Source organism: Sturnus vulgaris, chromosome 4, assembly GCF_052056855.1.
Source record: "Sturnus vulgaris isolate bStuVul1 chromosome 4, bStuVul1.hap1, whole genome shotgun sequence".
Taxonomy (NCBI): Eukaryota; Metazoa; Chordata; class Aves; order Passeriformes; family Sturnidae; genus Sturnus; species Sturnus vulgaris.
This window is the reverse complement of record NC_142246.1, coordinates 10923225-10947058: the sequence shown is the minus strand read 5'-3', so window position 1 is coordinate 10947058 and position 23834 is coordinate 10923225. Positions and strand designations below refer to the sequence as shown.

General features: G+C 37.9%; 1 protein-coding gene across 9 annotated transcripts in view; it reads left to right on the top strand.

The window, feature by feature from the left end:
* The window catches only part of SORCS2 (sortilin related VPS10 domain containing receptor 2), a 532019-nt gene that overhangs the window by 291087 nt on the left and 217098 nt on the right, over positions 1-23834 (top strand). For all 9 annotated transcript variants that reach the window (XM_088163095.1, XM_014895301.2, XM_088163094.1 and 6 more), the window contains exon 3: positions 6810-6909. In XM_088163095.1, coding sequence (XP_088019221.1) covers positions 6810-6909 — 100 coding nt within the window. The remainder of the gene's footprint in view (positions 1-6809; positions 6910-23834) is intronic.

The following is a 23834-nucleotide window of genomic DNA, read 5'->3' as shown; positions in this document are numbered from 1 at the left end:
CACAAGTATCTGTGTACTGCAAGCGTGGCTACAGGCTGTACCTTCCAAGATGTACTGTCAGCAAGTGCTGCATGTTGGTGATGGAATTAATGCACCCAGGCAGTAGTTTCAGAATAGGTGTCTGACCTAAACCAACACTTTGTGAGAGGGAAGGAGACGGCTGCAGCTAATAGAAGCTAATGTGATGTTTTGTCAGCCTGTAGAATATAAAAGCTAATTGTTGGAGCTCTGCAGCAGAGTAATGAGGAGCTTGAAAATGTAACTGATAAGCAGAGTGATTATAGGCTAATGAGCAGGATGTTTGTGCTATATTGAAGGACTAATGAAGGGCTGCAAAAGATAACTGCGATGGTGTACAATGAGATTCACAGAGTAGGAATGTTTAAATACAGCACAGAAAAGTATGTAGTAGATACTAAAGACACAATGCTGCTAAATATTAGAGTTGGAGCATGTATGTGTGTGCATTGTGCAGATGAAGCAATTAACCAAAACTAGTACCTGATAAATGCATGACAGAAGATACTAGTGAGGGAAAAAATGATACATGAATTATACAATATGTACTTATATATCTCCATCAAGTAACACTCCCATCTGTACAAAGAGCTCTGCCTATCACTGTCCATGTTGTCTCATTAGAAAATGTAAATGGTTGCTGTACTTGTGCAAAGCATTGGCTCCAGACAGCTCTGAGACAGGATAGTTCCTGGAAAACACGGATTTCAAAACACTTTCTTCAAAGGTAATTGCACCATCAGGGTTGGAGATTGTAGCCTGGCATGCCAGCCCGGGGCCCAGTCAGGTTTGGTACCAGAGGACTGTGTGCATTGCAAAATAAGGTCCTGTCTTATTCGTCACTGTGTCAGCAGCCAGAGCTCCTGAGGAGAGATTTAACTCCCTAAAGTCACCTGCCATGGTAATCTTGGCTTTTATTGTTGGCTGCAGAGGACTGGTTTTCCCTTCATTGTGGCCAGTTGATGGGGTATATTTAATGCTTTGAATTAAAGCCCAATTTTAAAATATGTGATGTTTATGATCCTCTTTGAATCTTCACTTGATGCAAATGCAGTCTTTTGGCTTATTGTTTTTTTTTTTTCCCTGTGGAACTTTTTATGTCAGCAATTTGCAATCAAATATATATGGACATTAATACCTGTAATTATTGGAAGGAGTCTCTATAACTGTATAAATGCAAAGTTGCACCATATCCTGTACAAAGCAGAGCATTACAGAAAAGGTCAGTTCAACTAAAAGGGCAGTTGGGATTACCAAAAGCTCTTAAAAATATCTCTGTTATCAGATATGTAATCTGTATATGATATCAATAATTGATAAGTGAAAATGGGACATGTTCATCTCTAGTGTTTTTGGGAAAAGAAGGTAAACCCTCTCTTGCCTAAATATGAAGTTACTAAAATATTTATATGTTATCTCTTGCCTACAGCATTGATTCTTTAGTGTAAAAGTGGATTAAGGAAGAAGCATTTCTATACTTTTGCTTTTGGGAGGAAAAACATGTAATTTCGGAAAGGCTCAATTTTCTGGAATGTAGAGAGAGAGGTATTTCCAAAAAGTACTCCAGCAAAGCTGATAGCTGATTAGTAATCTGTTAATTGGATTGCTGGGTGTTAATTGGATTGCTAGGAGTCCTACTCTTCTACAGCCTTTGAAGAAACTTCCATCTGCATGAATTCCTCAATATATGACTTGAGTGTTGGAATCCAATGTTACAATGTGTTTGTACTCTGAAGAAAGTCTTTGGGGTTTTGGAGGTTTTTGGTTCCGTTTGAAGGGATTTTATGAGGCTAATCAAAGCCTCTGTAATTTCCACATTGGATGTGTAAAAGTGCTTGAAGGCTTCTGTGCTGTTTAAGTGAAGAAGATGAGTTAGTTTTCCACTTCTTTAATGATATTCCTCTGGTTTCTTCCCTTTCAGTAGGTTTGTTCTGGTATTTGTTGTTGGAACGTCTGATGTATCTCTTTTAGATACTCCATCAGCCAGTTCTTCATTACTTTGCTGTAGTATCTATTTTCCTTACAGATATTTGAGGTATAGTCGACTGTTGTCTCTATTATTCAGGTGAGAGACCAGAGCACAAAGGAAATTCTACTGTTAGATGTAAGTCTGTCACAGATCAAGAACCTAATATAATTTCTCCTGCATTTTAAAGTTCATGCTGTAAATCTTAGACTATTCTGCTGACTGAAAGGAGGGGAAGGTGGGAAGATAACATTTGCAATAGAGAAATTGAGAAAATCAAGTGAGAAGCAGTCGAGTGAGTTTTATGTACAGATCCATTCTTCCTTGATTCTCTAATGTGCATCTCAATTGAATTTTTTTTCAACAATTTGCCAATTATCTAAGCCAGCAGATCTTTTGTATTCTTTTCTTTCAAAGACTTTTTGTTTGTTTGTTTCACCAGTTAAGTAATCCATGAGTCATTTGAAATATCTTCATTATTGTATTCCAGGATTTTAAGATAATGGAGCTTGTACAATATGACTCATTTGACTAGAATGGATCTTGAGTTAGTCTTCAAGAAGAAGAAGTAGAGGAAATCTGATGAAGATGTGTGTTAAGTGTTCCAACAATTCTCTTTCTAGTGTGTCTCTTCATTTAAAAAAAAAAAAAAAAGGAAGGAAGCATTCTCTAAGAATCTTCATTAACATCTTACTATATAAATTTTAATTTTTCTTATATATTTTTAAATATCTACTTGTAAATATGACAAAAAAGTTGGAAAAACAACTAACAATGAGCAATGTTGAATCATAGGTGTGAGTCACCAGGGGAGAGCTGTATAATGATAGTGAAGTTCAGAAAGGCAATCATTTGGTTCATGTCTCTTTTGGTATCTGCTAAATTTCTTCTTCTTTTTCCATATTTCTGTTGGAAGATATCCAGATCCAATGTTTAGGCACAGTTCCAGTTTATGTTAGACATAGATTTATTTTAGGTCAAATCTAAAAAAGTTACATTTTTGAGGATGAGACCCAAATTTACACAGAGCTTGGGGCTTTGGGAGTTTTATTTCATTAAGGTAGCTTTCTCTACCACTTGGAAATTTTCCTAACTGTTTTTTTGAGCTCAAAATATTAAGCTAAAAAGACCTAATTATGTCTGTGCTGTAATAGTGTATGATTTTGAGGACTCTTATCTGAACATGCTGTTCTTACAGTGAGAACTTTATTCCATAAAAAAAAAAAAAAAAGGACTAGCATATATTTCAGCAGAAATATGTACATTACTTCCAAAGAAGCTCCTACCCAGCCACAAGCTGTCAGGCTCAGGCTGTGTGATGTCTGCATCAGTATGTGAGTAATCATATTGTCCCACCATCCAGTGGTTCTTTCACCTGAGTACTGGAAGATGTGTTTCCTGTGAATTCTCCACTGAGTTTTGGTCAATGAAGAAACATCCTTGTAATCTGTAGCCTGTAGTGCACAGGTGGATACACAACAGCAGGAAGCAGCTTCCCCTGCAATGTCTCACAAAAAGTCAAACTTCTAATTAACTGTGTCCAGATCACTTAGAACTGCAGGTCAGACCCCTCTTTACAAAGACAGTCTGTGCACTTCTTGCTCTGGTTTATAGAGTTCTGCTGCTGTGCTGCCACTTCAAATAAACCATGGTATAGGAGGAAGTTTTACTCTTCTCATCAGGTACATGTGTATTCTCTTTACATTATAACTTGAAGTATCTTTTCATGATTTTTAGGGAAAAAAAAAAGAGAATATGTTTATCCTGATAGAAACAGATTACTTATGTGGGGTTTTTCCATCTCCTTAACAGTCTTGACACAGCATGAGTTTGGTTCCTAACAGAAAAAAAAAATCACTAAGACTGGAGAACCATAAAGGGCTCCTCCTCTCCTTAATTTTGTACGAAGTACATTTTGAAATACATATTGAAATGGGCATGCACTGGGATTGTAGAATTCATCCTCCCCAACCCTGTCTGTAACTCAGTAGTGCAATTAAAGGATATTCTGTTGTAGCTGCATGCTACAAAATGTTAGTTCTTTATATATGCAGAGTCAAGACTTGGAGGTTATATCTTAGGTGAAAAAGTCGAGGTGGCCTGTTTTCTCTGAATTATAGCAGATTTGGAAAACCAATTATTTTGCACAGTGCCTCCCTTGAATTATGTCCTTGAGCTATGTCCTCTGGTGTGCGAATGTCTCAAAGAATAGGTGACATTCCTGGGCTCTCTCAAGTCTGTGCTATAGTAAAAGAGATTTGGAAGTTAGAATACATTTCTCCATAGATCCACAGATCTTCTTCCAGTCATGGTCTTCCTGCTTAGGCGTGGTGTACTTTTCGGAAGATACAGTTGTTTATTTTCTAAGGCTGGAATTAGATTTCTTTTTTTCCCTTGAGATTGCTAATTTTTATCTGGGAAAAAAAAATTATAGTTCTATTACATTTGTCTGAAAATTCCGTAGTTATCTTAGTGCTCTCTTGTTAAAACTTGTTCTTTCTTTGCAGTACTTTCTATAAGTCATGAGAATTAGAAGAGAAAGTTCTGGACTGGAACTTTTTATCTTGGAACTTACTTATCTTTTTTGGGCTTCCTGCCTATACTCTTTCACACAGTTGCCATGGTGTCCCTCACACAGTGTCACTCTCCAGTGGTCCTATTGTATTAATCCTGGAACTGCCTCTTCAAAGTAAATTGAATCATCTTTAAGGTTCAGAGAATTATTTCAGGATGTTATTACTGGGCTAGCCACCGACCTGATATTCTTCCCTCAAAAAGAATAGACTAAGTTGTATTACCATCATACATACTTGTTCTGCATGGTTTCAGTACGTCTGTCTGAAGTTGGTGTTTTAAGTCTTTGCTTTAATTTCTGTCAAATACCACTGGCAAATTAGGTTTAGCACTGTCCATTCTATTCCCCTTAGAATTTTAATTAGTTCTGTGCTGAATGCTCACTTGTACACTGCAGTTGTATGTGTTTGATATCTACGTATTTATTTATCAAAATTGAATTGCTATGATTTAGTTAATTCTCTAATGCATTGCTGTATATCTGCAGAGAAAGCAACATTATGGGGGGAAAAAAACCCAGATAAAATCCATTCAGATAATGCTATAAAATGGTTAAACTCTCACCTTTAGGCTGTGAGGATGGCCTAGTGTCATAGTCTCATCACCACCTGGGTTATTAAGTAGTGGAGAAGGTAGAAAAACAAGGTAAACATGAACCTTTCTTGGTATTCCTTAGGACTTGTTGCAGGCATATCACTGCCTGCCCACTATGCTTGGTGATGCCAAAGACACAGAAAGCTGCTCCATGACAGCAGCTCAAAGTTCCTGTATCTTGTGGAAAGCTGGATTGGTGAAAGCACAGGAAGTGCCTCTGGCTTCACACAATATGCCCTCCAACTTCAGCGACATTCTGGGTGGCACTGGGACATAGGTGGGATGCTCATGGCAGCCTTCTGTGGGCACCAGCCCTTCAGGGAATAACCCACTGCACATGGCTTGGAGGAGACCTCAGGCAGTGGCTACTTCTCAACATGTACACACTCAGCCAGGGATTTGGGTTTTCACTGCTCTCTATCATTGTACTCAGTCATGCTCCTACAAACTTCAGCAGGGACTGCCCTGGGTGAGGAGCATGAGGCAGCAGAAACTGCTGGGGAGCAATGAACAAGGTAGAAGGGGGTTAGGCTACAGGGCAGAAATCTCTGCACAGACAGTGCAGTGTCACACTGAGAGGGACAGACTTGCCTTGGATCTCTTGGACATGAGAGCTTTTGAATGGTCCCAGTGGTTGGGATGATGAAGAGTTCCTGGGCAAGGTACCTTCAGTCCTGTTTGTTATTCCAGAGAGAGAAAAGTGCATATAGCAGGTAGTCCTCAAACCAGCTCTCTGTCCTAGGGAGTGCTTCTTGGTGAAGGAGGGACTAGTGCCTTAGATTTGTCTGAGTCCCTTTTCAAATGCAAAATGAGTAACTGTAAATATGGAGAGGACATATGGTACAATTTGATCCTAAACAGAACAAGCAAGGCTTCATCTAAAGTGATTTAAATTTGGATGAGACTTGCTCTGAATTTCTTTAACTTTTTCTTAAACTAACATTTTATTTGCCCGTTCTTTTTATAATTGACATTGGCAATACAACTGCAGAGCACGGATGTCATGTTTCACTGCCAGCTCTTCAGAAATATGGGAAAATATTCTGCAGAATGCCCACAACTGAAATACTCATGGAGATGTATATGTGACATACTGATAGCCAAATTACTGACTTTCATTTTTTTAAATCAAAATTTAGTGATCCTCTGTAAAAGAGCTGGAGGCATGCATGGGATACCTTTATGTAGTACTAATTCTTCTAGAGGTCTAACGTGAGTCTTCCAGATCTTGGGCCAAATTCTTCTCTTATGCAACAGCAAGCTCTGAAGTCAACTCTTCTTTTTCTGCATAGCTGAGGAGGTGCTGTTAGTACTTGCCAATGAACCTGTGCTCTTCATAGCTCTTTTTTTCCACCTTGTGGGTGGTGATGGAAAGGTATATATGTCAGACTTCTGTCACTGCACAGAAAAAATTAAACTAGTACTGCAGAGAGCTTCAAAGTAAAGACAGAACTACCCCGTTTTATTCAAACCTAGAAACTATTTTTCTTAATAGTAGTGGGTTTCTTTTAGTAGCTAATGAGAACTGAAAAGAACAAAAGGATGGCAGAGAAGCATTGAAAATGGACAGTTGGTGCACAGAGAGGGATTTTCTTTGCAGAGTTACAATGCTGAAGCCTTTAGAAGAGAGCACTTACAGATATTTGATTTCTTTCAGGTCTTCAGATTTTGGGACATTATACACAAAGTTGAATCTACAGCCTGGGATTGCCACTGTTATTGACAATTTCTACATTTGTTCCACCAACAAAAAGAAGGTATGTGGCAACAAAGTAATTTTTGTAGTGCAGGTGAGATTCCGTGGCTATGTGAAGTGTGTTTTACAGGTTCTCAAAATATAGGAAACTGATTTTCACAATGGTGAAGATCACCTTTGGTGCATTTTTGTGACAGAAATGAGATATTTATTGTTCCTGAGTAGTACAGACAGAAAAAAACCCAAAAACCTTGATGGACACGGAAACCTTATGAGGTCATTGACTCATATGACTCCTGGAAATCAAGCTTTCATAGTGTTTTCCATGCGAATGAAAAAGGAAATTCTGTAGGTTTTCACACATCCCAATGAATTCTGGGACTATAAGATAATAATAATGGATAATTCTTTAATAAGAGTTTAAAACACTTTATCCTTAATGCACAAGGTTCTTTGCATGTTCCTTAATATAAAGTATAGGGATTGGGCAGGCTGTCATTGATAATTATGTTTATCCTGTGTAGAACCTTAATTAAATACATTTTAAAAACCCCTCTCCTTGAGCTTTCTTAGGAAATGTTCCTGCATCATTATGAAAAAACAAAATGCTTTTCCTGGAACCTGGGAAGGTTAAGTGGACTTTATAAGTGAGAGCAAAATCGACCCACTGATGTATTTACAATGGATGCTACATTAGAAGCAACAGGAACAAAAATGATTATGAGGAAAAAAACCATGGTACCAGCCCTTCTATGTCTCCAAAGTGCCTGTGATTTAAATGGCAAGAATTGTAAAGTACGATGGGAAGCACAAGCACAGCAGGGCTTTCAGGAAATAAGAATTTTCTCTTCATAAGGGCCTTTTAAATCCAGTGTAATACAGAAACACTGATTTCAGGTAGAGGCCACTGATTGGAAGAATAATGTTTGTTGTGTTTGTCTGTCTATTTTGCTTAATCAAAAATCAGTGGAACTCAATGAGGCTGCCTCAATGATTAAGTACATATTATATTTCTCTTGAAATTGTCACTGGATTTTTGTGCCCAACCTGTGATATGCCTGAGATTGGTAATATATTTTTAATCTACTGCAAAGCCAGAAATTATTTTTTGTTTCTTGAGGTGGAACTGCCAACAAGCACAAAGTTTCAGATTGTGTATCTCAGATATACAATCTACTGGTGGTTTCAAGTCCAAAAGAATAAAACCAAAAATCTTTACCCATCTCTGTTTCTGGAATAAAAGCTAGAAGAATGAGATGGATGAGAACCCCATGGAGGATCTTTGCCAGCTCAGTCAGCTACAATATTGAAGCCTGCCCAAGCACAGGGGTTCAGTGACAGGCTCTCTCCTTCTACAATCAAGGGAGAAATGTGGTTATCTCCAGGCAGTTCATGCTGTTAAAATCATAGTTTTTTGTTCTTATGAGAATAAGGATGAATTACCTTGTGGGGGTGTCTGTAATTGACTTTGTGACTATTGTGGGAATCAAACTGTGGCTTCCTGCAAAGACATACAAAGAGATGGGTCATGGTTTAATCCCAGCTGGTAATTAAGTACCACAGTGCCATTGGCTCAATTCATCCTCCAGTTCCCTCAAGGCCTGTGGATTTCTCTCATCAAGTCCATGCACTTGTGCACATTCAGGTTCCTTAGATGGTTTCAAACCTGTTCTCCTCCTACCATGGCAATTCTTCATTTTCCCAGTCCCAGCCTCTGCCTTCTTTGATTTGGGTGGTGTGACTAGAGCTCTAATGGGCCAAGAAACAAACATGAAGTGGGAGATTATTTGTTTGTTTGTTTTGAAATGCTATTAAATGAAATACCTTATAGGAGACTCCAGTCCAGTTCTTGGGCTGACATAATTTTTGCAGCTCATAGCTTCCCCTATACCAGCTCCTGGAGTGGCTTAGACTTTCACCCAACTTGCCTCCACTCTGTGAGCTACAATTATACCAGGCAGACCAATGGACTTCTAAGTGAGCTTTATACAGTAAATGTGAAATTGCACTGGAAATTTTCAGTGAATTACTCTAGTTAGCATTTTCTTAAGATGCATTGAAAATAATGCAGTTGATGAAGAAGTGTGTTAGCAGATGCAAAAAATACAACATCCTTTTCACATAGAACTATTTGGAAAAGGCATTGCATAAAGACCCCCACAAAGTTATAAGGTAAAATACAGGAGTGTTGGGGGCTGAATTTGCTGGAGGAGGGATGGAAATAATTTATAAGACGCACTACATTCATTCAAAAAGTGGCACATTCAATTTCCCTCAGCCTTCTATGGACAAGTTGTGATGAGTACTGTTCACAGGACTAAGTTAAGAATCAGGAAGGGGTATCAAGGTCATGTCTAGACAATATTTTGACAGTTGAGGTAAAATCATTCACTTTGTGTCTTTTTCTGGCTGAAGGCAGCAGAACTGTAATGCAGAAGTTGTATTGCTGCAGTTATCAGAGGACTCAAGCTATGAAACCTAGTTTTGACAAGAAATGATGGCAAATCTCTGAGGGTGGAGCTTGAGAGGGCTATGTTTGTTGCCCTGAATGGACCTTTTTGATGAAATCATGGTGTGGAGGCGTGAACTGTGGCTGTATTATTTGCAAGGCAGAGCTGAATTACAGTCAACCAGCTGCACAAGTAGAATACATTTTCACCTACCTGCAAATGACCAAGTAGGATCATAAATCATCACCCTAAATGCTATGAAACAGCAGAGTAATAGGCAAGGTCACACTCTAATTGAGAGTTCAGGCTTCCTAAGGATGCATTAATATTTGGTTTGCATTCTGTCTGGTTTTAGTGTAGTATAAACCGGCAACTAAAGACACTGATACGGTTTTGGAAAGGTGTAGAGTAGTGAAGGGAGTCTGCTATGTAAGTTCTCTGATGCTAACTTCTCTGTTTGAAACACTTTTTCATTGATCTATGTTATAAAATAGCCTTTCCCTATGCAGCCTTGAAGTGTTGTGCAGTGATAAGGAATGTCCCTGCACTTTAAACAACAGAATTTATGTAATTATCTCCTTTTCAGTAATTAGCACACCCTGATAAAGTCAAATGGTGCAGGCAACCCATCATGTACCATGTGCAGGAAATAATTTGCTTTGTGTTCTCTGTTTTCCAAACCAACATTTTAATTGTGACTCAGAATTGTGATGTACATGGTTTATAGAGCATGGGATTAGGGCTTCCATAATGTCAATCTGGAATCAGGTGAACAAAGTAAATTCTTTCTACAGAAGAAAAAAGTTAGCAGAATTCAGTTGCACTAAACTAAATTATCAATAAAATATTTTATATTTTTGGGAGCATATATGCTGTTAGATATAAAAATTACATATTTGATTTTATATAGTGTTGCTGAGGAGGAGTTGAATGAACACACTGATTTTTTCCCTCACATTCTGTGCATATTTTAATTTTAATTCATGCTAATGCAATTGGTGCATCCATCCTTCCGTTTATATGCTTTTGCAAAACAGGCAGCTAAGCAGTTTATATTTAGGCTTTTTATATTAAGAGAAAATAAATGTTGATTTTTCATACACTAACTTATTAGTTAAATGGGTTGAATACTTACATTTCCCAACTGTCACAATAACCAATAGCTACATGTTTTTCCAAACTAAAAGGCAATATGACAAACATGTACTCTTGCTTGCCAAACAAGGCTGAACACTTAAGATAGTAATAAGGATATAGGCTTTCTTATACACTATTTTAACTCTTGATTATTTAAATAGTATGAATTACAAAAGAGTATTTGCCAGACCTATAAAAGCATTTTCCAAGATGCAATTGGCTTAAGCAATGTTTGTAAGCACTTGCAGGTAAATGCTGTCCTACATAATTTTGACATTTGTCTTTCAGAGCAGAACAATTGGTTGTGGAATTTGTCAAAATGCAATATGACTACATTTACTTGTAAGGAATAATTCTACTTGAGTATCAGTTTCCTTAGAGACAATGCTAGAACATCTGCGAATTATCTTACACTTTTACTAGCAGTCAGCTGAGGAATATTCCTTTCAGTAAGGTCAGTAGTTACTTCAGGAACATTTCCCTGTGAAATTATGGAATATGTGTTTGTATGTTGAGATCTCTACCATGATGTGTTCTTGCCTTATAAGCAGTGTCACCATTCAGTTTTATTCCAGTGATGCACCATCAGAGCACTAATGTGACCTGACTGCATCATTTTGCTTAAGACTTAAGTCCCTGACTGTTCAGTTTGTCTTCAGATATTCCAGATACTACCAGAAATATGCCCAATAATTGACTTTTTTTTTTCCTCACCCATACTTTGCTAGTTGGTAGATTGCTGTGAGAGGCAGTCCTGGGCAGAAATCCCAGATTTTATTCACACACAACTGATGAGCAGTTGCTTTATTGACAACCAGGAAGCTGCTAAATGCAAGCGGAACTCAATAGGTTAAAACATTCAGAGCTTGCATTGAGCTTTAGCTGAAGTCACAGTCCAGAGCAAAGGTTCATCCAGCACCACCAAACCCATGACATACATGGGGAGGATTTGATGGATGCTGTTTGATGGGATGTGACTATGTATATGTGCAAAAAATAGGATAAAGCTTTGAGAAACAGATTGGAACTGTTGAAAATTAAAGCTGTGGATGAAACAATGGCTTGAGATCTGGATATTAAACAAGTATTTGAGTTATTTACTGGCTAAATGGAGGGTAGCAGCCATAGTTTTCCAGCTGGACTGATTTCTGCTATGGTTGAGAAACTAAGGCTTTTTCACACTTTGTATGTAAACAGGGCTGCCTAAAAAATATGTAACTCCTATGTCATTGTCATATTCTAACTCCTTGTAATCCTTTCAGTAAGTGGAAGGTAGGAGCAATGTTACAGTTCTAATTGAGAATACCCTTTTTCCTACCCAGGAGATTATGAATGCATTTTCCTACGTAGTGTGACAGAGAAGGGTTTAATCTAGTTTTGTTTCCATCAAAATATTTCTGTGCATTTCTCCATTCTGTTCTTGTATGTGCAGAGCTAGAAGGAATCCCCAGATCTTGTTGATCATGACAGATTTGTCTTTGAATACCTTTTTGAATGCATGTCTACTAAAACATTGAACTGTGGAAGCTGAAGCTGCCTTTGAAACTTTGTGTCAATTCTTCTCTCTTGGAATCAATAAATATTCTGTACTCCAGCACCTGAAGTATGCTAAAGGCTGAAGTACACCTGAAGTACATTAAAAGCTACATTTCATATAAAAAAAAAAGAAAGAAAACAACCCACAAGAAACAGCCAAGCCAACAAACCTAACAATACAAGTGAACAGTAGAATGCCATGACCAGCATGTAGGTTTCCCACAGTATGTAGGATAATTGCTCGTCAAGGTAGAAGGTGAGTGAGCTAAATGGCTGCATGCTTGAACAGACAGTATGTGGTATTATTCTATCCTAGAATTCATTTGATGCTTAAAGATCTCAATTGAAGTTTTTGAGACTGACCTTCCACTGTGAATTTGTAGCCTAATGTGCAACTTTTGCATTCTTTTGTGCTCATGCATACAATGATTCTGAGGAAAAATAGGCTTGTCTTTACTGTATGCTCATTATAAATGCTTTTGTTCTGTTTTTATGAATGTCCTGTCTAAAACTCATTAGTCATAAAAGCACACCAACAACTACCAAAAAGACGTAATGTTAAATTAAGTTTACTGTAGTGAAGCCAAAAATAAAATGACTAGTCAGTGGGAGTACAACATAAAAAAGATTTATGTGAAAATGGAAAAGACCTCTGAGCAACTGTTAAGAGACCATTGTGCATATGACTCTGCACTTGAGAGACATCTATTTCCCTCCCAGTAATTCTGGAAAGAGAAGGATTCCAAGCCTCGTATTTTCAGCAAGGTTTTATTTGCTATTATGATGAGCAGGGGTCATTGCTCGCAGAAATAGGAGCAGTCAATCAAGAGCGTGCAGCAGAAAGCAGCTCTGAAGCACCTGGGGGAGGGTGTGCTGCTCAGGGGGTGGCTGGGCAGAGGGAATGGCAATGCACAATATTCCATGCCAGGGGCATTTAAGATCTGAGATTTTGATTTGCTATGTCTAAAAGTAAGGGTAATTTTGCAAAATTTAGACCAGGTTATTTCAAAGCTCATTATTTTAAAATGTAGATTCTTAGGCCCAATTCTTAATTTGAGCCATATGCCAAATGAAAATATAGAGAGGGTGGAGGTGTGTGGATTTGCTGTGCAGGACACCAGCCAAGTTGTGTGTTTCCTTTGTCCAGCCTGCCCATGTGCTCATTGAACTGAAAGTACTTCTGAAATCCTTCTCTGCTTGAGATAACAACTAAGGGAAAAAAACAAACTGGAATAATCAACCACAACTGTCTGCAGTAGATCTCTAGGCCTAAGTGAGACCTGAATGAGGCTTTTCTCCAGCATGGCAGAGAATTTCTTGTGTCCTAGCAAAAGCTACAACAATCTTCTAATCAATAGTTATGAGGATCATGCACATCTTTTTTTAAGGCTATACATTTCCACCCAAATATTATCCTGAAAGATTTTCTGATACAATATGGAACTTACAGAATTAAATATAATAAAGAGGCAAATCATAATATATGGGATAGTGTCCAAAGGAGAAGGTGTCCATATGGAGAGTGAATAGAGAGTTACTCAGTCTGCATGAATTTTGTCACAGGTAAAACAAGAAAGGAAGATGTGCTGCACTAGTGCTGCTGAATCTTACTTAGCAAGAGGAAACAGGAGAAAAGAGGAAAGATAACTGAAAAGAGGTAGTGGTACAGGAGTGGTAACAAGCCCCTTACTGTACTCAATAACTATTCAGTTGGTTGCCAAATCTGCTTGGATGAAATGGGCACAGGTGAGTCTATACAACAGTCAGGTTTTTGTTGAAGTGGCATAGGCAAGATGAGAGTTTTCTGTGACTGATTTAGATTATTTGTATCAATTGCAATTATTCTGTATGTTGAGATAACTTTTGTCTAACTCTTCACTGAACATCACAACATGCCAAGAGGCTGTATCATGTTCTTCATGTTGCAGAAGGGAGGAAATTTGGAGTTCTTTCATCTTAACTCAGAGTCTAACAGCAGGAACCAGTAGGTCCATGTTAGGGAGATTGTATGAAAACTGCTAAACTGTATTTGACAAGAGATGAGTGCCATTCAGGAGGTCTGCAAGGACAGTGTACAGTAGGTGTATGCCCTAGACAGCCCCAAGAAAATAATGGTGTACTGTGTTTGAAACTACACCATTATTCGATATTCATCATGCTTACTGATGGATCGTCTGGATCTCCTGGAGACCTGTGTGTTTCCTTCTCATTTCCGCAACGATGGAATGGCAGACAGCTTCCACACTTCACACTATGCTAGCATTGTCCAATCTTCTCATGTATCACATCCTGCTTCTCTTCACTGCCACTGTTCAGCTTCCCTTGTGCTGACCACACAGGCTTCTCTGGCTCTCTGAGCAGCAGAATGCAGCAGGACTTTTTTCCCCAGAATTGGCATGGAAGCACAGTGGAAATGAGCAGGTTTTGGATGGTGGCTGTGGCTATTTTGCAGGGCTAACAGTGTGCTCATCCCCCTGAGAATCCCTGGGGCTGCTGCCCCCTTGGTCTGTCAGGAATAAAACTGGTGTTAAACCAGTCAACTTTGCAATCTGCCTGTCATGGCACAAGCAGGACTTCTAAACTATTCTGGAAATTAAGTGACTTTGTTTATTCCACTCTTTTTGTGGCATTTACTAGACGGGATGAATGTAACTGTTTGCTTACCTGAAATGAGCCCCAGCACCCTGCAGCAGCAGCAGCAGCAGCAGCAGCAGCAGCAGCAAATGTCTACTAAAAAAACAGCACCTGTGTGGCAAATAGTTCCAATACAGCCTGCACCCATATCTTTGAGCACACTCAGCAAAAATTCATACAAAGATAAAACAGAATTTTAATTTTGGTTGTTTTTTTTTTTTTTTTTTTTACACTATGTGTTTCTATCAGAGAAAGATTCTTCCTCCTGGAAACTGGAATCTCACATCCAACTAAGCCACCCCTTAAGCCTCCTTGATGTGGTCTCTTTGAGGCTTGTCCTAGAGACAGATTTTTTTCATCTATGGGAATAATGCACTAGGTTGCTGCCATCCCTTCATAACAGAAGATTGCCATGAAATGAATGGTGGAATGTCCTTAATATTGCCTCTTTGGTTTTGAGGAGGGATCTTCTGCAAGCTTGCTTAACTTTGTGACTAGCAGGTGTTTCTCTCTTCACCATTTTTGTAGGTTTTGTTGTAACCTTTCATCACCTCTTTCTACTTTTCCATTTCGTAATCTCTTTCCAAAACTCTTTCTACTTTTCTTTCTTCCATTTTTTGAGCAATACTTCTTCCTACACCTCACACATAGATTGTAGACCAAATTAAAGCTTTTTCTTTCATGGTTACAATTACTAAAGAAAAATATTATTTAGAAGAATGTAGCTAATGATCTGTGTTTCTATTCAAACATCACTATATTCTTGGGATAATAATAAATCTGCTGACACATCCTTAACTATCATTCATAAAACAAATTTCTTCAGCAATGGGGATAGGATGATTCAGTCAGGGAGCTGTTAGCCAGGAGATCTGACATCAGTTTCTATGACCTTGAGCAAGCCTAAGCCTCCCTGAAGCCTGACTTCCTATTGCCTCATACCCTCTAATAGCATTTGCTGGTGCAAAACCACTGTGACATGACATGATTTGACAGCCTACCTTGAGATCAGATTGCAAGGTAAGGTTTTGCAAAAAAAGTACAGAATTACTCTGGCTTAGTTTCCTTGTTTATAAACTTAAGACCATAGTAATGAAGTCTCTAGATCACCTATTATCCCCAAATAAGTGCTTAGTATTTTTATGAACCCATTTCAAGAAAAATGCACGTTTGTTTGTCAGGTATTTTTTCTGTCACACCCCTGCAGCATTCAACAGCATTTTAAGATTTGCAGCATGCTGAAGATAATTGCTATAAATATGTTCCTATATTTTTAAAGACTGTTTAGCATTTATCAGTCATGGTTGGTTCAGTACATAGGTAATAATTTGAATGTGGTGGTAATACTTTTATTCTCACTGAAATGATGAAAGTCAGCCTTTTTACCCAAATAGAACAGGATTAATTTTTGCTGCAATTTCTGGATCTACAGTTTACAGATGTATTATTTTATTCTCAGTCCTCTAAACAAAATTAGCAGTCTGGGTCTTGAAATGGCTTTCAAAATTGAATAAGATGCTGTCATTCTTTTCTAGAAGGCACAGGTTTGTGCAGGGAGGGTCTGGGATGGAAGTGTGTCAGGTAGCACTGAGGGATTGCAGGTGTTTATCTTGTAAAACTCGGTGCCAAAAATGGACAACTGCAAGTTGCATAAAAACTGTGCTTTCAGTGTAACTATGACTACAGGAATCAGCCTGGGATCCATGGGAATAATCAAACATCTCATATCAATTTAAGATAGTAAATGCACTACACTAGTTTTTTTACTGCTAATATATGTCCTGTTTTCTTCATTCAGCCATACTCATGTACTTTTTTTTTTTACATATTGCATCACTTTAAATGCTTTTACAGTTTGTTTGGGATGCAGTGCTGGCAGGCATAAATTAGTGGAGTTTGGCTAAATGTTCCAGTCTGTTCATGAGAATAATAGTGTCTCACACTTTGTTCTTTCTGTGGGCTCCAGCAAAGGCAATGGTTCTCTTACCTGCTATTACTGAGGATTTCAGAAATGCTTCTCTGCTCTGCAAAGTGCTGTAGCACAGGAGCAGGAGGTCTGGGTCTGTATTATTCTTTTTACATATTTGCTGTGTAAGTCTCAGGGATGCAGGGTGCTGGGCTTTGGGGTTGCAAAGCAAAGGCTCCTCAGAACCCCTCACATGCTGTATATTATTGCAAGGTCCAGCTGTAACTTTTCACTTGACTTAGGCTGACAAAGTCGATAAAAGTGTCCGTTCTGGACTGAAATTCTATTCAGGAGGTACTCATGTATTGCTTGGTGTATTGCAAGACCATATTAAAACCACTTGTGTGCTGTACTCTGCCATGAGATCTCAGAATTTTATGTGCATGTGGATGACTTGGCATCTCCTGTTAATAACTTTGGGAATTCTGGAGAGGTTATAAGATTTCCCTTTTACAGATGTGGAAACAGAAAGATGTAAATTACTATCATGGGAAAGAAATTAGGGAAATTTAATAATATGCCACACATCTAAGCCATTCTCTCAACTTGAAGGCTAGTCTTGGAAACTAGTCCATCAAGAAAAAATATAAGATTAATTAAATAATATGCATAATTACCAGTTTACAGGGTAGGTTGGGCTTGTGGAAGGTCTATCAATACTATAAATATCAGTAGTCAAATATTTAAAAGTATATTTTGATGACAAAAAAAATCAGAAAGGTTATTATTTCTACAAACAAAGACTGAAATTTAGGAAGTATATTCAATGGTAAGGTGATAATTAGCTTTAAGAGAGATCAAGTAGATTGTTACACTTTGTGTTTGTTTTTTTTAAAGATTAAATAGGTGAATATACATAATTCGATAAAATATTTATCTTTTATCTAAGATAAACTATCTCTAAAACTAAAGATGTGACTTCTGAGAAAAATTTCTTAACTTTGTAGAAATCCATTCCGTGAAGATAATGAAGGTTTTAAAGCTTTTCTAAAGTGTTTGAGGCAATTTGAACTATGTTTTAAAAAAGTTGTACTCAGAAATGAAGAAGAGAGTTGAATTCACACCTAGGACCTTAATTCTAGATGCTCAGTTGGAAAACATTGTCCTGTGTTTCTGCAAAGTTCACAGAATTCAATTCTTATTAACACTTACCTTCTATAAACCATTTACCATGTAAAGTACCATTACCACATGACTGTATTAGGATAAGATCAGAAATTTTTACCAAGACTTTTAAAAGTTGTGAAAAAAAAAAAAGTCTTGACTTCTAAATTAAAATAAAATTATTGGAAAAGTGTTGATGGAGCTAAGATAAGGGAAACCAATGAGATAAAGTAGAATATTTTGTTAAGTTGTCACCCTTTTAAATGTAGTGCTTTAAAATTATGTCAAGGTTTACTTATAAAAATAATAAATTCTCCTAATTAAAATTAGCATTTGGCTTGGGAGACTAGTCAGAATTAAAGCATGCATTGTAAACATTGCCTTTGCCACTTCAGCAGTTTCTGGACAAAATTTATTTTTTTCTGAAAGTGCCCTGACGTTTTAATAGCCTGGTAAGTGCCAGAACCTTACACATTTTTTTACTCTGATAGCTGGTGAATTTTTGACTTATATAGTATTTATAACTCTGAGTTTACCTGCAAGCTATAAGGGATACTGCTTTACTTATGTATTTTTCAGTTTTTTTGATTCATTAGTAAGGGCATTATCCTCTTTCCCCCCTTTATTTAAACCAAGATCTTAAGAGGCAAATTCATTAGGCTGAATGTTCACAAGTGACAGTGCTCTGGTTTTCCATCTTGTGTTCAGGGGTCTATGGTTTAAGTAATTGCCAGTTATTTATCTCTTTTGAAGATTTTGATGGCACACTGTGTTTAGTTTGTTTACCATCTCTGTTGTCTGCTCTCTGACTAAAGCCACCACTGCAGCTTGTCACTGTTTGAGGTTGGACACTTTGCTGTTCCTTAACACAACTCTGTCACCCGCCACAGCATTTAAGCCATGTTCAGAAATGTAAGTTAAATATCACCCAGGAAAAAAAGAGACAAAGTCTAAGTCTCTAAATGTTCATGATAGCAAATAAGTTTATTTTAAAATCAGCAAATTATGTTGTGACAGAATGCCAGAGTCCCCCTTTCTACCTTCCTGCAGCTTCAGCTAATACCCCAGAGAACATTATAGCTGTAAACTGGCAGTGACATCTACTGTGACTTTTACCAGAAATCTCAAAAACAGGTCTGTTCTCAAGGCTGTAGGCATTTTTAGTAGATCTTAGGAAAATTAAGAATAATGTAAGAATGCACAGTAAATTTTTAGTTTACTTTTTAATCCAGTAAATATATGTTGATTGCTGAACACTAAGATGCTATTGTACTTCCCCCTGAAGTTTCCAGCTTATTTTCCTTTCTTAAGGAATTGTAAACATCAGGAAGAAACCTTCAATTTAGCCTTGCCCAGCTCTGTTGTAGTATATTATATGGTAATCAGAGGTACTCCTGTTTGATGACCTTTCATCTAGGGTTGTTGTTTAGCAGTGCACAGTGCTGCAATCTGGCCTTTCATGTGTTTTGAGTATTGATTTTTCAGACAGCAAGAACTGGAATAGTAACCTGGGGAGGTCTGGCATCACTGTGACCTGGTTTGCTTTTATTTCTTGTGACTCTAGTAAGATTCTGGGAGTGGCGGGCTGATGGAAATGGCATGTCTCTCCTCCCTTTGCTTTTGTGAAAGCTCCAAAAAAAGTGTTTCCCTAGTGTCTCTTCCTCTATCTTTCCATTCTAGCTTATTTCCATTCCAATTCTCTTTTTGTCCTCCCACCCTTCCACTTGCAGATCAGCCTGAAGGGGACTTGTCACCCTCACCCCAGGAGCAGCAGCAGCATTCAGCTCAGCCTGTATGACTGGGCAGCCTTGCATGGACATTGCTAATGACTGCAGCACTGAAAGTTGAGGGAGTTCTGCCTCGGATGAAAAATTGCACATCAGGTGCAGTTTTGGCCAAGAATCACCTTAAACTGGTGCTCTGCTTTTAGAGTGTCTTCTCTCTGTCCTTTGGACAAAGAAATGTCCTGTTATCTGTGAATTTACTGGGAGTGCACTCTTTTGCCAAGACTACCTGGATCAGATGATTCTAGAGGTCCTGGCCAACCTGGTATTCTATGATTCTGTGATCCTCCCCATCCAGATCACTGATAGAGATGTTAATGGTCTGGATGAGGGGATTGAGTGAACCATGGTGAAGAGTGGCTTCCAAATTAAATAAGTGTGATGATGGTTGTGTGAGAGTAGTTCTGTGTGAAGAACCCATTATCTGGATGAAATGCTCTTCATACCTAGGGAATGAGAGTACAAGAAGTAGTGCCACAAAGGGGTTGAGCTGGTGGCTGATGTCTGTACTAGAAGTTTCTAAAACAATGTCACCAGACCTCTTTGTAATCTTGGATGTACTTTCACAATCTAAAAATCTCTTCCTAAATGGAATTCTCTTATGGGAATGAGGTTACTTACTGACCATTTCAGAATACAATCTGTTGTCAAAGCTTGTTCATCACATGTAATGGTGGGTATGCAATATTTACAGTCTTTCCATAAGGATTGCTGTTTGGAATAGCAGAGTCACAACTAATTACCTCAGCTGCTGCTTATGAAAGCCATCTGAATTATCATACCTTGGTTGGAATAATCTAGCCCTGTGTTAGAAGTATAGTACCCAGTAAACACAATGCAGTTGATGCCTGTTTGCACAGACCTCACTCATTTCAAAAGTCTCAGGAGACAAAATAATTTATTTCTGTGCCTGATTCCCTGAGCTGTTTGTTATCTGAAGTAACAGGACAGCATATGCTTCACTGCAGTGCGGCTGGCAGCCTAGAGCCCTGAAAAATATGTTCTTTTCTTCAGGGGAGCACAGACATCAACTTTGTGCATCTCAAGAGGTGTTAAAACAACATCTGATGAGTCAAGTTGCAATCAAATGAGCCTTGCTAGGGTAGAGCAAGCAACATAGTCAAGGTTTTGGCAGCTGCCATTTTATCTTTGCCTTTTATAATCAGAGAAAATCTACTCTGATTTCTTACAAATGTTCTTGAGCTTTACAATAAAGAAAGATGTCCTGATCTATTCTCTCTGTCACCCAGCTACCTTGAAATTTTAACCTCAGAAGTGAAAACAAAAAGTTAAAGTACAGTTTGTGATTTAGTTTCTATTCCCTTACCTATTAGAAATTACTGAATCTGTCATCTAAGACTTCCTGAGTTAGTCACCCGTGGAAACTGTCTTTATTCTGGAAGAATAAATTGCAAATTTTCATTTTTATAATTTTTAAAAGTACTTTGACTGCCAAACACTTATCTTGAAATGTCAATTCTGCAGATTTATGTAGTCCTCAATTTGTTATGCTTGTGTTCAGATATGCCATTCTATCTGTCTTCATGATTATAAGATAGGCGGCCATTTGGGCACTTTAAAGTTTGCATTTTCTGGTAGAAGACATCAATGATGCCCACATTTTTAGCATACTCACACTAGTAAAGAAGGAAAATATGGTAATCATTAAAGGCTTTTTGCTCCCAACAGCTTGCAAAGGCTTTGAAAAATAGTCCTTGTACAAGATAAAGATGAAAGGTGTGTGAAAAGGTTTTCAAAGTCTGTATGTTTCTAGAAGGTCAGGCAATTTCATCACCAGTCTTAAGCAAAGCGGGACTTCATTTGCTGCTGATGAAAACAGCCCCAACAAAAGAGGTAACAGTCAAGTCTGTGGAGGAGTAATGTGCTTTGGTTGGATCTGTAATTCCATTATGCTGAGTAAAAGGAGTTTCACAGAAGAGCCTGAAGCACTGATTCTTCTCTGAAAAAACAGGGAATGAGAAACCATATTCTGCCCAGATTTGTCTGGCTGAAGTTGGAAGCACAGAGTGGTTCCACAACATCTAACTATGGGTGATGCACTCAAAGAGCCTCAGCTGGGACCAAGATACATAAATGAGAAGAGGAATCCAAGACCATATCAAAGACACAAACTGTTTTGATCTTCTGGAATAATTAACAGCTTCATTGCTTCACCTTGTCCACCTAGTACCAACCAACCCTTACCACAGTGCCATGCAGTACTCTTGCACATCCACCTGGGAGCAACTGCACCAGAAGGGTAGATAACTTGGAGACCTCATCTTTACATTTTGCTTGTTGTCAGTCAAAACTGTTGTGCTTAGTTTCCAACTTTATCCTTTGCATTAATTTGGAATTACTGGTTCTATTTGCTGAACAGGCTGTAAGCAAATGGGGAAAGGTGCCTTGGTTGTAAGGTCTCTCATTTCTGTTTATTTTTTACCTCCAAATTCCTCTTTCCTAACAGAAATCATGTGTATAATGGAAATTAGAAAGGATCTAAGTAAATCTTTTCATCTTCTCTCTGCTTGCTATGTTGAGGAATTATCACCAAAAGCAGAAACATTGACCTTCTCCTTATTCAGAAATAATAGAGAAAATGAATTCAACCAGTAAAGATTATTTCAGTACATGTAGGACAAAACTTCTTTGTTGTGCTATACCTATTACATCCATGGGAAATTGTCACATTAGGATGGCTAATAATTGCCTTGCTGAATGATCTTCTATTTTGCTGGCAAACATGCTGTTGCATGTTTATTGCAAGGTAACAGAGAGGATTAATTTACATGACATTGAATCCTTCTGCCATCTTTATATTAATACCTGGCCATGTTCAGAGGAACAGTGGTTTGACTGGTACATGGGTGACAGTGATTAGTAGGTAAAACAGCATAAACAAATCTTTTGAATATTTTTTCTTCTTTATTTTTTTGATTTCACCACGGCTGTGAGCAACATGGAAGAGCATTACAGCCAGTGTGTTGCCCCCAGTGCTGCTACAGGATCAAACCAAAGTTTGATAAAATGTAAATTAGCTGAATTTACTCTTGAGGATATAAGTGAAGGGGCATTTATCAAAATACTGTGCAAAACTTCTGCTATGTTTCTTGTGCCACTTCATTTGTCATCAACCTTCTTGAAGCATCAACCTTTAGCCTGGTATTAAAACTGGAGTGTTGAAAATAGTTTCTTAATTGGTCTATGCACTATGAGTTTATTACCAGATTATATTCTTATGACACAGATTATAGTTGGAGGTACATGATATACAATATAAGTATGATGTGTCACTAAAGCTCATCCTTGATTAAGATTTTATTTTACTCTCCTCTTAACTAGGATTGACTGGATCACAGGCCATTTCATTTAAGAGGCTGTATGTGAGAGCTTTGTTGATTTTTAATTTTCTTCCATTGATTTTCAGCATCCAGAGAGCACTTGTTCTCTAATGGCTCTCTGTGTTGGTGTTTGCTTGCAAATTGAAGTAAAAGATAAATGGCTTTCAGGGTAATACCTCTCCAAGGGCTTCCACTTGAGGGCTGGTGGCTGTTAGCAGAGCTGCATTATGTTTAGAAAAGTTCTGTGCTCAAACAAAAGCATTCTTGAGCCTCTTAAGTATGGTAAAATTGTTTTAGGTCTGGTGTGACAACAGTCTCTAGCTGCTCTATAAATCTTTTCAAGGAATAGCACATTTGTCCATGTTTTTCTATGAAAGTAAAATTCTCTGCATCTTTTTTTTTTAATAGGAATTTAAATATGTTCCTAGCTCATGTTTTTCCCACAGCAAACAATTGATTTTTCAGAAAAGAAAGGAATAAGAGTTGCTGGTTAGAATTTAATAAGTATTTGTGCTAAAATGCAGTGCTAAGTTTGAAGTTTTGGCCTGCCTATTGGAAAACAATATTTTTGAAATTACTACAAATTAAATTTTCAAAATCTTTGCTTGCTTAGGAAAGTTAACCTTATCAATGGCGTAAGTTGCTTTATATTTGTGTATTTCAAGCCTTCTTGTACACTGTTGCTGTGATGTATCATTGCATTGAATAATAATGTTCTGTCTTATAACCACTGCTAATAAAAGGGTCCTGCTTAACACCCCTTGTCCATTGCCTCCTCAGACCAAGCTTTATTATTGAGAAAATTCATGTCCTTATTCTAGGCTTGTGTTAGAAAGCCATGGAAAAAGAAGTGTGAGGCTACAGGGAGATGATGCAATGGCAGCATTTCTTCTCATCATCCTGTAGGAATGACTGCTATTCATTGCCTCAGAAAGTCCTATTTTGATGTCAGGTAGCTTAGTACATACAGCTTGTACACAGGGACTGCAGTATGTGTTGTCATGCAAATTTAAAAATTGAGCTAATAATTTTTT